Source organism: Phyllostomus discolor, chromosome 10 (genome assembly GCF_004126475.2).
Source record: "Phyllostomus discolor isolate MPI-MPIP mPhyDis1 chromosome 10, mPhyDis1.pri.v3, whole genome shotgun sequence".
NCBI classification, from domain to species: Eukaryota; Metazoa; Chordata; class Mammalia; order Chiroptera; family Phyllostomidae; genus Phyllostomus; species Phyllostomus discolor.
Genome location: NC_040912.2, coordinates 45,242,711 through 45,256,823, shown reverse-complemented (window position 1 = coordinate 45,256,823; position 14,113 = coordinate 45,242,711). Strand labels below are relative to the sequence as shown.

The 14,113-nt window shown below is 38.2% G+C and overlaps 1 protein-coding gene across 1 annotated transcript in view; it reads left to right on the top strand.

Moving 5' to 3' along the window:
- DNAJC2 (DnaJ heat shock protein family (Hsp40) member C2) overlaps positions 1–14,113 on the top strand; it is a 33,321-nt gene continuing 19,208 nt past the window's right edge. Inside the window, 3 exon segments of the mRNA XM_036010270.1 lie at positions 1–232; positions 2,045–2,235; positions 7,119–7,194. Coding sequence (XP_035866163.1) covers positions 169–232; positions 2,045–2,235; positions 7,119–7,194 — 331 coding nt within the window. The 5' untranslated portion in view covers positions 1–168.

Genomic DNA, 14,113 nt, shown 5'->3' with positions numbered 1-14,113 from the left:
TGAAAGATCCAACCCGGAAGTAGTTACTGGTTGTCTCCAGGCGCCGGTTCCCGGGCGTCATAGAGTCAGGGCGCGAGGCTCGGACCTGGAGGTAAAGCTGTGGAACACTGAACTCTCTCGGCCAGGGACGCGAACCGCTGCGCCCTCCGGGCTTGCCCTGGTGCAATCATGCTGCTGCTGCCAAGCGCTGCGGAGGGCCAGGGCACGGCCATCATCCACGCTCTGACCTCTGGTACGTGTCCACTCAACCCCGGCTCTGTCCCGCCTCAGCCGACCCCCGCCTCAGCCCTCCACTTCCGCGACCCCGAAATCTCTCAACTTTTGCCCCTGGCGATTAGCTGCCAGCCGCGTGGGGCCGTGAGGAGTGTCTTTTTTCTCCCTGCTATACGGTAATCTGTCCCCAGACTGGGAGAGAGGGGGCGTCTTTTTTCTGCCCCTACGGTTTCCTCCTTCTCTGGGGGCCTCTGACTCATGGGTAGGGCGGAGCAGTTGGGAACCGAACCCTCCGATACCCTGAAGCCCGCTGTGAGCTCCCCAGTGCCTGAGGGCGTACAAATGCTTGCTGCTGGTGCTCTGCATTTTCCTCCCTTTCTCCGTTGCTCCGGCTTTGTTTTTTAAATGTCATAATTCAGACACCGCTCCTCACTCTTAAAACACCATTGCCTGTGTGCTGGTAAGATCCGTATAGAAAGACGTACAAAGACAGCCGTTGAGTAAACTTGTCCTACTGCTGTAGGTTCATAGATTCACAGCCCGGGATTGTCGTAGGTATGGTAAACTTGAGAGTCTCCACTTTCAGTGATCTACATTAATTACCACAGCGGCTTATAGAGACGCTTATTGAATGTGATTTTGAAAGTATCACTCATGGCACATGTTGCATTCTTGCTCATAAAAGTCTTTGTGTATAATCTCAAAACTAGAGGGAAAAAGTTTGAAAGGTAATGATCTTAAAATTCACACCTTCACAGGTAGTACTTGAGCATACTGTTTAACGTCTCTCCTGTGAATGGTAAAGGAAATCTTAATTTCCCAAACTAATTAAAACATGAAAAATCAGTTATTTTTAGAAAATTGTGGCCCTTAGGTACAAGGGAATACTTACATCTGAGTAATTGATAACTGAAAAAATTAAAGTTTTTTGCTTTCATATTGACTATGAAATTAAAATTAAAATGTTAACTTTTCCTGATGTAAGTTACATTTTTTGAAATGTTAATGTACATACTGTGATTTACCCTCACTTCCCAGGGATAATGATAAAGCCTTACTTTTATATAGATTTGTGACTTCAAAATGCTTCTACAGTTTGTCATTCAATTTTCCAAGAAACCATATAAGATATAGTTGCTCACATTTTGAATTGAAGACATCTCTGACCTCGTCACTAATGGTCAGGCCTAGACTAAAATTCAGCACTTCTGATTTCAGATCCAGACCTTATTCCACTATAACACAGTAAGATATTTTCATATGGCTTTAGAAGGCGTTTTTGTTTTTTGATGAGGCTAGCTATGATTGTCACTGCTTTTTGCTTTATTACAATTACTGGTCTAAAAGTAAAACAGTTTGCAACATTTCTCCCTATTCTTTTTTAAGATTTTATTTATTTATTTTTAGAGAGAGGGGAAGGGAGAGAGGGAGTGAAACATCAATGTGTGGTTGCTTTTTGGCACACCCCCCACTGGGGACCTGGCTGGCAATCTGGGCATGTGCCCTGACTGGGAAATGAACCGGAAACCCTTTGGTTTGCAGGCCAGTGGCCAATCCACCAAGCTTCCCCTTACCGCCAGAAAAGTATCAGTTTATTGTTGACTTTGATGAATGTTTTGTTTTGTCAGCTGATATAAGAGGTTGGTTGAATATTCTGTAAGTACAAGGAAATGATTATTGCTAATCTTCATGTGGATTATTGCAGTTATTTTCTTAGTTGATGGTTTTAAAGTTATATCCTGGTACAATCACTGTTTTGATCTTATTTATTGCCTTGAAACATTTATTCTCTGCAATACATTGAAGCCTCTCTCAACGCTTTCAATCACAGCCTCAACACTCTGTCAAGTTGAACCTGTGGGAAGATGGTTTGAAGCTTTTGCTAAGAGGAGAAACAGAAATGTTTCTGCCTCTTTTCAGGAACTGGAGGATAAGAAAGAGTTATCAGAGGAATCAGAAGATGAAGAATTGCAGTTGGAAGAATTTCCCATGCTGAAAACTCTTGATCCCAAGGACTGGAAGGTATTTAATACTCGAATCTTTTGTTTAATCATATGTTTTGTTAGAGACATGCAATTTTCTCTGGAGTTTTCCATTAATAAAGCCTGTTCTAAGATGCTTCAACCAGATAACTGTAATTGTCAAGTACTGAGTGAGATAGTACTAGCCCTAGGATACTCTCTCTGCTGGAGAAGTTTAGGAAGGTCTCACAGAGAAGATAACATTTAAGCTGGTCTTGAAAGGATGAGAGGGAGTTTATGAAGCAGAAGAGGGAGAAAAGATGTTCTGGGCAGAAGAATAGATATGCAAAGACATAGAGGGGTGAAAGAATATGCATCACCTTTTGGGGGATTAGTGAAGACTATATTTGGGTACTTGAGGGATGGTGGTGAGAAATTCTGCCTAAAACAGACTCTAGATCAAACTCTAATGTCCTTTTTATACCATGCTAAAGAAGGGATTTATATGTTATTTTCAGGGCAGTAGGAAGGCATTAAAAGTTTCTAAGTCAATTTTAGAATTGTAATTCTCTTGGCAGTATAGAAAATTGCTTGAAAAGGGAGGGCAGGCCTGGAGGGGAAGTGGATCGTTTGCTAATATAGGCCTAATGCAATAATCCATGCCTTCAAACGAGTACTTGATGCTTGAACTCAATTTGTAACTGGGTTTTGAGGCAGAGGGGACAAATTTTAGGAGGTACACTTGAGAAGCCTTGCTGACTTTGGCTGTGTGTCAAGAAGGGAATGTATTCAGAAGACCGCTGTGCATTTGGGTTTGAGTGATCCTCAGCGGTGTCCAGTGTTTTGGCATCTCTGGGTCACACTAGAAGAAGAGTTGTCTTGGGCCACACATTATATGCATTGCAACACATAATCACAAAAAATTCTCACAATGTTTGAGGTAAATTTATGATTTTGTGTTGGGCCACATTCATAGCCATCCTGTACCACATGCAGTTCATGGGCCACAGGTTGGATACTTCTGTTAAGTGTGCTATCAGTCACCAGCCCTGGGATGCAGGAAAGGGAAGTTTATGGAGAGTGTGGTGTTTGTGTTCAAATTTGGTTATGTCAAAATTCAGATTGTAGCAACACACTGGTGAAGTTGTCTAGCAGATGGTTAGAAATTGGTCAGTGACTCTGAACAGAGGTTAGAGCCAAAAACATTTGCAAGTCAGTGGCACACAGGTGGTAGTTGAGGCTATGGGAAATGGAATAAATCAGCCAAGGAGAAGGATATAGACAAATAGGTATTAGATTACTTAAGTAGGCGCTAGTATAATGCTTAAATCTATATGGTATAGTAAATCAGCCAAGGAGGAGGATATAGACAAATAGGTATTATATTACTTAAGTAGGTGCTAGTATAATACTTAAATGTATGATACTTAAATGTATAATCCATAGGAATTAGAGTGCCTGAATTCAAATCTGGTTCTGCTCATTAGTGTGCTGGGAACTTGGGAAAGTTACCTGACATCTGTGCACCTCATTTTCCTCATTGTTACAATGAGATTGCTAGCAGCCCAAAGGATTATAGTGAGAATCAATGAAATGGTGTATATAAAGCACTTAACCCTGTGCTCGGGCACATGAAAATTCAAAACAAATAGTAAATAATAACAGTTTCTAGCTTAACAGTTTTTGTGAGTATTAAATGAGGTAAGGCATATATATAAAGCACTTAGAAAAGTATATAAGCACTCAGAAAGTGTGAGTTGATTCTCCTACCATCATCATCAGTTTTAAACTTTTTTTAAAAGTTTTTATTTATTTATTTTTACAGAGAGGGGAAGAGAGGGAGAGAAACATTGATTGGCTGCCTCACACATGTACCCATCTGGAGATGTGGCCAGCAACTTAGGCATGTGCCCTGACAGGGAACTGAACCAGCAACCCCTCAATTCACAGGCCAGCACTCGATCACTGAACTACACCAGCCAGGGCATCATCAACATCAGTTTTAAAAGAACTGTACATTGAGGAGCACAGATAGATATTTAAGGAGTAGTCAGAGGAGAAACAGCAAAAGTTACTAAGAAGAATGAAAGAAGTAGAAAGAAAACAGAAAAAACATTTTCAACAAAGGTTTATTAAACATCAGGCACTATACTCTTAAAGAAACTAAGGGAGGAGGAAGTCTTAAGGAGGAAAAAATAATCATCGGTGTCACTGCTTTGGAGATAGGTCAATCACATAACATAAATAATGATAAAAAGTCCCTGGGTCTGGCAAACAAAGTTTAGGAGACCACACTCAAAACACTGAAATGGTTGTGGTGGTAAGAAATTGCAGTGGGTTGAGGAGTTATTAGGTGACACCATAGAGACGTAAATGTAAAATACTCTTTTTCAAAGCTTGGGTTATAAAGAAAATGAGAGAAAATAGTAACTTGAGGAAAGGAAAAGGTCAGGAGGATATAGAAATGGGGAATGTTGAGATGTACAAGAGAGAAAGGGAAGAGTGTTATAGAAAAGAGATGACATCAGAGCTAGGTAGCAGGGCTTAGACATTGATTTAATTTTTTAATTCAGCGAATAGGGATCAAGCACCTGTTGTGTGGATGTGAAGGATACAGTGCTGAACAAGACAGTATCACTGCTCCCATAAACTTTTTCCAGTGAGGAAACAGATAATAAGTAAACAGTTGAGAACATGGCCACTTAAGTGCTCGGCAAAGAACAGAGTGATGTGATAGAGTGTCCAGATGACTGCCCTAGATTGAATAGGTGGGGAAGGCCTGTGGAGCTGATGTGTAACAGAAAACCTGGATGATTTGCAGAGATCAGGGAAAGTGGCATTCCAGGCATAGAGCTTATGCAGAGGCAGAGAGAAATTTGGAATGTGCCAGGAACTGGAAAAAGGCAAGTGGCTAGAATAGAGTGAACGAGGTCCAGCAGGGGCTGATGAAGAGGTCAGGAGTAGTGGTAGCAGCCCTCAATGGAAAGCTGTTAGGGAGTTTGAAGCACTGACAATTTTTGTACTTTAGAGGGGGAGAAAAAGGAGCCAGAGATGGGAAGAGAAAGTGTCTGTTTTAAATATGATGATGACATTTCAGCTGAGACTGAAGGATGAGAAGATGGCAGCCACATGAGGAATGGAGGAAGAATGTATCAGGCAGACTATGGCATGTGAGGAGGCCCTGGGGGCTTGGCACCTTTCGTGAACTGAAAACACACTCAGATGTTTGGAAATGGGTGACCAGGGGGGGAATGACAGGCTAGGAGGTTAGAGAGATGGGGGTGCTCTGTGCCTCTAGAGCTCTGTGGAGAGGTCTGTGCTCTAGTGAATTGGGGAGTTGTGAGCATTCACAGAGTTCTTAACATATTCCAGCCTTGGCATTTGATCAGATCACCTAGAATCAAAGTATAGAGAGACCAAAAGAAACTTCAGGGCTGAGGTCTATAGGTCATTGAGAAACCAGGAGAATGGCTGAAAAAGCTACTGAAAAGTGGGAGGGAAACAGAGTGGATTCACAGAAACTGAAAACAGATAATGTTTCAAGAAAAGAGTCAGCTGTGCTACTGCTGGGAGACGAAATGAAGTAGGGTCAGATGGGTGATCTTGGATTTGGTACCTGGGAATTGATCCTGAAGACAGCAGCTTTGTAGCACCTGGGGTGGAAGTGGACAGAGCAGAACCAGATTGGAGTGCTTTGAAAATTAATACTAGAGGGGACAGCTTCTTCACGAAGTTTAACTTTGATAGGCAGCAGAGAAATGGGATCGTTGGAAAGGGGGTCATGGAAGGGTTTGTTGTTGTTGCTATTGTTTTAAGATGAGAGAAAATAGAGCATCTTTTTATATTGATGAAAATACTCCATTTGAGATTTAGGAGATAACTGAAAGATGCTGGTGTTTGAGGAGACTTAGAGAAGGTGAGATTCAGAACCAAGGTGAGGGATGGAGTAATTTGTCTTGGTAAGACAGGCTTTCTCAATTGTGAATGAAGGGAAAGGAAAAAAAATTATGGATACAGATAGGATGGTAGAAAGGTGCTGGAATTTGAGTGGGGTAATTTAAATTTTGTAGTTAAGCAAGAGGAAGGCCATTGATAAGAGGGTGGAATAGGCTCCATGAAGTCTGAAGACAGACTAGAAGACAAAAGGTATGTAATAATCTTAGTGAGTGGAAAAGTGAATGAACTAGAAGAAAGCATGGTTGTCAGGCATAACAAAGGAGCCAAGCCCTGTGGAGTTTGCAATCCTGAATGTAAAGGGAAACCATTCAGCCCTATTTGACTTTTTTCACCCATGTTTTATGCTCTCAACTCTCCTTCCCTACTCATTCTCTAATACCAGACATACCTTTGACTTCTTAAGGAACCTTCACTCCAATTGCTACCTCAACTTCTAAATTTGCAAAGATGTTAACAAGAGCAGGAATTAAAGCAGGAACTTCTATCAAGAAAAGCCTCATCCCTCCATTTCTCAAAATTTCCATTTAGCCTACCTTCTTTGTTCCACATGGCTCCTAGTTCTATCTTATCACTGCCCTGACCCAACGTACCGGGGATGCTCCCTTCAGTTCTGAACTCTTCCTGGTTATACTTTAATTTAAGGATGGCCATAGATACTAATAGGTTTTAAGAGAAAAAAAGGTTCTCTGGTCAAGTAGTTTAGAAAATGCTGGACTTTACAGGTCTCTGTTTACTTGCTTGTTCTTAATTGCAGAACTTCTCAGAGACTTTATTAGTCTTATATGTATACAGATCATCAAGAAGGCTGTACAAGAACCTGTATTTTCTAAACTTAAATGACTGCAGAACCCATTTTATACAATATGTCTCATTGGACTCATATCATGGCAACATCACTTTGGGAAGCACTGTTTTAGGGTGCCAAAATACAAGGCATAGGATACATTGCTGCATTTTAAACTTGGCTCCCTTTTGTGTCTTTATCAGAACCAAGATCATTATGCAGTACTTGGACTTGGCCATGTAAGATACAAAGCGACACCAAGACAGATCAAAGCAGCACGTAAGTGTTTAATTATTTTGAAATAAACAGATATCTGGGGTAGAAAAATATTATCTTTTTGAAAAGATATGCAGGAGCATAGTCCATAGCCATAACTCTAGATTTAATAGCATGTGCCATATGGTCATAACAATATATAACCACGCTGTCCTTTACCTTCAGAACCAAGAAAAAGCAGTCATTCTCATGTGTGGACTTTCTCATCTGCAATAAGAAGTCAGGGTGTTAGGTGTGTATGTTTGTGACAGGATAAAGAACATTCTTCCAATGGCAAGCTTTAAAACAATTTCACTTTCAGAAGTATGGCACCTATACTTATTAGAAGCTGCCTTGCTACTTAGGTTTTTTTGATGTTTTGTAGGTCACACTTTTGTTGATACCACCCTTTCTCTTCTGTCCAAGAAAGAGTTATCTGATGCTTCATTATTATTTTCATTGACAAGCTTAAAAATTTGGTGGTTGGGGCAAGGGGTATTGTTGGGAAGCCAGTCCTCACATGTCTTACAAAACATTATTCCCTTAGTGCTCCTAAATGTCTGTCTTTTGCATTCCTATGGACATTACAGCATTCAACTCACCTAACAGTAAAGTTTCATGAAAGGGGTGAAGATGATTTCTTTTCTGTGTTTTATCTTAGAAAAATGTTCTGCCCTCCACTCTAGAGAATGAAGTCAGAGAAGGTACGATTATGGCCATAGAGAAAAGAAATAGGGAGTCAAAGCCAGTCAAGAAGAAAAAGTATTGTACTGGCAATACTTTGAGGAAGATGGCTGAAGGAAATCTATCTCATGTTGAAAAATACTAGTTGGCACTAAGTATAGTTGATAAACTCAAAATTTTCTCTACTAATGGAAATTGCAACATTTTTTAACAAAATGAAGGAATTTATTAAATTATTTTAGACCTATTATTGGATTTCTGTAAATGCTGGCATGATTTTAGACTAAGCATATGTTAGTGCATATGAATAGTCATTGTAAAACACATAAATTTTCCTGGAATTTATGTTCCATGAAGAAGTAGTTGTGAAGTCTTACTATATGAAGGAATAGCATACAAATACCAACCATGTCGAGATACTTGTAGATTTGTGAAAGAATTAGGTGTGATTTAGAACTATGAAAATAGTTTATTTTTTTAGGTAAAAGAATTATTTCTTTCTATAAAGATTAAAAATGTGAAGGAAACATCCATTTGCTTCTGTTAAGTCTTTTTTGTCTTGACACAATATACAGTTTTTTTCTTTTAAAAGATTTTATTTATTTCCTCTTTTAGAGAGAGGAAGGGAGAGAGGGAGAGAAACATCAATGCGTGGCTGCATCTCATATGCCTCCTACTGGGGACCTGGCCCACAACCCAGGCTCTTGCCCTAGACTGGGAATCGAACTGGCGACCCTTTGATTCACTCAACCACTGAGCCACACCAGCCAGGGCAATATACATTTTTTATTATATAGAAAAAGTTTTACAGTCCCAGTGCACAGATTAACATTAAGTGGAATTAGAATTCACTCTCTGTTGAATATTCTTCTTGTTTATTCAGAAAGAAACTGTTTCTCTCTTACCTCTGTCACTATAAAATAGTTGCTACCTACTGCTTTATGAAACCTTGCCTAGATGTAAAAATGCCAACTTAGTATTTTCAGATTTATAATTATTAGTACAAACCTAATAAAAATGTAAGGCTGATAGGATTTGAGAGCCTTAGACTTCTTGCATTGTGTTACAAACATGAGTGTTATTTTTTATTTAATGTATTATGAATTGCTATAATGGAAAAATTTAGAAAGTCAAGAGTAAATAAAGTTAGTGGTCTTTTTTTCCCTCTCTGCATTTTTGAAAAGAATAAATTACTGAAAAAGTTGAATAACAGGTTAAGAGAAAGTACTTGAATACTAAAGGTAGTATTTCAATTGCTTAAATGATTTTGTTCCTTTTTTAAACAATTTTTTAAAAGATTTTATTATTTTTTAGAGAGGGGGGAGGGGAGGAGAAAGAGATGAAGAGAAACTTTGACATGCAAGAGATAACATGGATCGGTTGCCTCTTGCACACTGCGCAAGCAGGGACCTGGCCTGCAACCCAAGCATGTGCCCTGACCAGGAATCAAACCAGCAACCTTTCAGTTCACAGGCGGGCACTCAATCCACAGAGCCACACCAGCCAGGGCTAGATAATTTTGTTCTTAGAGTAAAATTGCCACACTGGTAAATGATGCATGCAGGCTTGATATTCTTTGAATTAGAATAAAAGTCTTTAGTAATTTTAATTTTCTGAATTTAATAATTTTAATTTAGAATATTTTCTGATATTTAAACTGAAAACTTTCATATCAAGCTTCTTTAAAATTAAAAATCATATTTAGAGGCTTTTTATTATAATAGTATGAATGTACAGTAAAAGCCCCTTTGCTGATACATTCTCAGAACACCCCAGAAACTTTGTTTGGCAGAAAGAAGGAAAAGAAGTCTTTGAGATTTCAGTAAATTTATAATAGCTGCTCCCAAATTATCTTTGTGTCTTTTTCAAACCAACAATTTTCTTGGTCTCTCTTACCTTATTTCTAATACCAGGTAACATCTTTTGCCTGCTTGGGAACAGAAAATAGCACAGTCTCAGGACCCCGTAATATACATGGACAATTAAAGATAATTAAGCAGGAAAGTCAGTGATAAAAAAAAATAGTGCCTCATAAGAGTAGACTGTCTAACAAAAAATTGAGACATCTTCTTTCTCAGACTTCTTCATAAGGTTCAAAAGAAAACTAAAGTATCTACTGCATGTTGACAGCCTACATACGAAGACAAAGCATTGGGGGTGGTGTAGGCATTACAGAAAGAGGTTAGGGTGAAACAAGTAGAATTGCCTGGAAACAAAACTTGAAAACAGAATTTAGAATTTCAAAGGCTGACATATAATTAGAAAACAGGACGATCTTGAGTAATGTTCCCAAGATTCAGGAAAGAATAGATAGATGCCTGATTTCCCTAAGGAAGAAAGCAGAATAAATGTACAGAAAAAATAATTGCAAGTAAGTAGAAAACTTAACCTGGTTTGTAAAAAAGTGTGTCTTGAGATTGAGAATATTTGTAGTCATGTGATTTAGGTTTCACTGCTCAGCACACACTTGCAATTCAAAAGGGAACAATGTTTAAATTAAGCCGGACCTGCAGAGAATCTGTTCTACAAGTAAAAGTGAAAGAGTAGTACAAAAAGAAGCTCATGGCTTTCCCTCATGCTTTGGCAGTGGAAGTGGCATGTGGCCAGTTTGTACAGTGCCCAACCATGGTGAGATCATCACACCTCTGAACTGTCCGGTATGACTTAATTACTGTTCCTGGTTACGTAGCCTTCAAGACTCATAGTCTGACTCGCACAGAGTTTTGTGAGCTACCTAATAACTTTTAATAAATTCTTTTTTGCTTAAACCAGTTAAAAGGTGAAAATGCCTCTTCTTGAGTGTTAGTGGAGAAAATAATGTACTTGACTGTAAGAAAAATCTTGGAGCTCAAAAAAACAAAAATGTACATGTCAGTCCTTGCAGTATATGTAGAAATTGCTAAGTTGAATATGCCCAAAACACATTTGTGCAAAAATGTTCATAGCAGCCTTATTCAGAATATCCCCAAACTGGAAACCACCTGAATGTTCACCAATAGGTAATAATAGGTAAGCAAACTTCATTCTTATGGCGGAAGGAGTACTCAGCAGTTTGAAAGAGCACAAATTACTGATACATGAGAATGGTGGTGAATCTCAAAACACTGCACAAAGAAGTCAGATAGAAAGACATAGTATATGATTCCATTTACATGAAGAACATGGAAAAGTTATCTATAGTGATGGGAATCAGAAAGTGTTTGCCCCAGGTGGTATGGTGTAGGATTTGACCAGAAGAAGTTACAAGAGAACTCTGTGGGGGTGGGAATGGTCTGTATTTTCTTTTGGGTGGTAATTACATGGGTGTATACAATTGTCAAAACTAATTGAACCGAGTGCAGTCAGCACTCTGAATCTGCATGCTTCACATTTGCAAATTCAACCTCAGGATAAAAAAATTCCAGGGGGAGCAGGAGGATTACGTTGTTACTGAAGTGTGCCATGTAGTTAAGCCTACAATGGTTGCATCTGTGCTGGACACACACAGACTTTTCTTGTTGTTACTCCCTCAACAGTGCAACATACAACAATTTACATGGCATCTGCATTGTATTAGGTATTGTAAATAATCTAGAGATGATTTAAAGTATACAAGAGGATATGTGAGTATTACACCATTTTATATAGGGAACTTGAGCATCCTTAGACTTTGGTATTAGGGGATTGGGGAGGTCCCAGAACCAATTCCCTGCAGATAATGGAGGGACAACTGTAGTTATAATCTGAATATTTTATTCTGTGTAAGTTTGATCTCAATTCAGTAAAGTAGATGTGATTAAACAAACCACAAAAACAATCACTTGGGAAATTGAATATATATTCTTTTGGACATAGACAAATGTGAAAATTGTATTAGTAGTTTCTTCTTGCGAAAGTACAATCACTGCCTATCAAAATTTAAGGGGTGGCAACTAGAGCTGTACCATAAATAAGTTCATTGCCCTAAACTATTGTTATTTTTTTAAAAATGGGAAAAAGAATATCTCTAAGGAACATGGAGGAGAAAAATAAAGGAGATAAAACTGTGTGCAAAAATGGATTTATGAGAGCCAAAAACTAATAGTGAAAAATAGAAAAAAATTTATTGTATATTTTAAATTGAGAACTATTAAATGTAATGCATTTGAAAATCTTGATAAAGTTAACTTCTTTTTTAATTGAAGAAGAAATTGTATGAGTTACAAAAGAATTACCTCCTTAAAAACATTTTTAGGCTCTGGTGATAAGTGAATTATTTCAGATATTTAAGGGATTGAAAATTCTCATGCTGAACTTAAACTGTTTTGGAACATTTGTTTTTGTGAAGTTAGTATACTCCTAGTATGAAAACTTGTCACAGAAAGAGAAAACTATAGAGGCCATAAAAGGTCATGATTGCTAGGAATAGGGAGGAATAGGCAGACAACAGGATTTTTAGGACAGTGAAAATACTCTGTATAATAATATAATGATGGATAGATATAATTGTACATTTGTCCAAACCCAAAGAATGTACTATATCAAGAGTGAACCATAATGTTAGCTGTGCAGTTTGAGTGATTATGATGTCAGTATAGGTTCATCAGTTGTAACCAACTGCTCAGGTGGGTAATGGCGATGGGAGCATGGGGAGAGGCTGTGCATGTAGGGGGGCATAGGAAGTCTCTTTGCCTCTTAATTTTGCTGTAAACCTAAAATTACTCTGAAAATTAAGTCTTATAAAGATTAATTAATAAATTTTTAAAACCTGGTGAGGAGAGCTTTAAAAAACTACAAGCAGCCTGGCTGGTATAGCTCAGTGGCTTGAGCATGGGCCTGTGAACCACAGGGTCACTGGTTCAATTCCCAGTCAGGTTACATGCCTGGGTTGTGGGCCAGGTCCCCAGTAGGAGGTGTGCGAGAGTCAACCACACATTGATGTTTCTCTCCCTCTCTTTCTCCCTCCCTTCCCCTTGCTCTAAAAATAAAATAAATAAGGAAATCTTTAAAAAAAAAAATTACAAGCAAATCTCATCCATGCATGTCATACAAAAAAGAAAAAGAAAAAATCCCCAACATAATAGCAAATTGAATTTAATAATACATTACTAAAAGAATTATGCCATGGACAAGTAGGATTTCTCTCAGGAATCCAATTTAGGAAATATATTAATATAGCTAAATCTATTTATGGCCTAGATAGTATTATGTGATTTTCTAAGGAGATATCCACTTCTTTTTGGTAAATATTATAGAACTTGGAAAAGAAATGCAATTAATTCTCTACTTTGAAAAGTGTTTCAGACCCACAGCCAACAAACTTAAACATGTGGTGTTGGTGATATTACCATTAAAATCTGTGGGGGAAGCTAACCTACCCATTAATTTTTATATGGTGTTGTGAGTGTGGGTCAGTGAATTAGATATTAAATAAAAGAAAACGATTGGAAAGAAGGGAAGAAATATATCTTTGTAGGCAATATAGGACCTACCTAGAAAAACAAAGTTGTGTCAAGTGGTTTAGTTACAGGAAAAATGTGCAAAAATAATGTGCAGATTTTGAAATTTACCATCAAATATATTGGAAAACTGTGGTCATTTTAAAGTAAATTCTGAAGCAAGGATAGGTCATCAGAAACCAGCCCTGGTAAAATTTACTATGAGGTGTCATAAATCAGTAGAGAAGGGAAGGGTTATTAGATAGGATTAGGACTTTGAAAAATGAGAACTTTAGATAAATTTGTTTGACTTATACAGAAGTTCCAGAAAGATTTAAAGAATTTTTAAAAATTTTCTATTCTAACAATACAAACTATTAACAAAGTTAGAAACATATATCAACCTTTTGGGGAATGAAGAGCCTTCTAAGTTTATAAGTACTGGAAGACGTTATAAAGGAAACGATCAGCAAGTATAAATAAAAATGACAATGTTTTTTAAAAACATAAGTTCACTTCCAGCAGCTGGGAAAGCATTAGCATTAACCATGAAGGACTGAGAGGCAGCACATAAGCACAGGCTGAGGAGTCAGGCTGCCAGGGTTGGAGCCAGACTTGGTCAGGACTTTGGACAGCTTGCAGTGGTTGGTTACTTAACCCCTGTGTGCCTCATGTTCCTCGCTTGTAAAATGGAGAAAATAATAGTACTTTGCTCATGTGATGATTGAAAACATTAACTGATAAATCATGCCGTGTGCATAGTAAATGCTCAATAGGTGTTAACAGCTAGCTGTTATTGTCAGGTGACTCAGACTCAGAAGAAAAACTGACAACTTCTCCTTCCTCCACAGATACAGGATGAA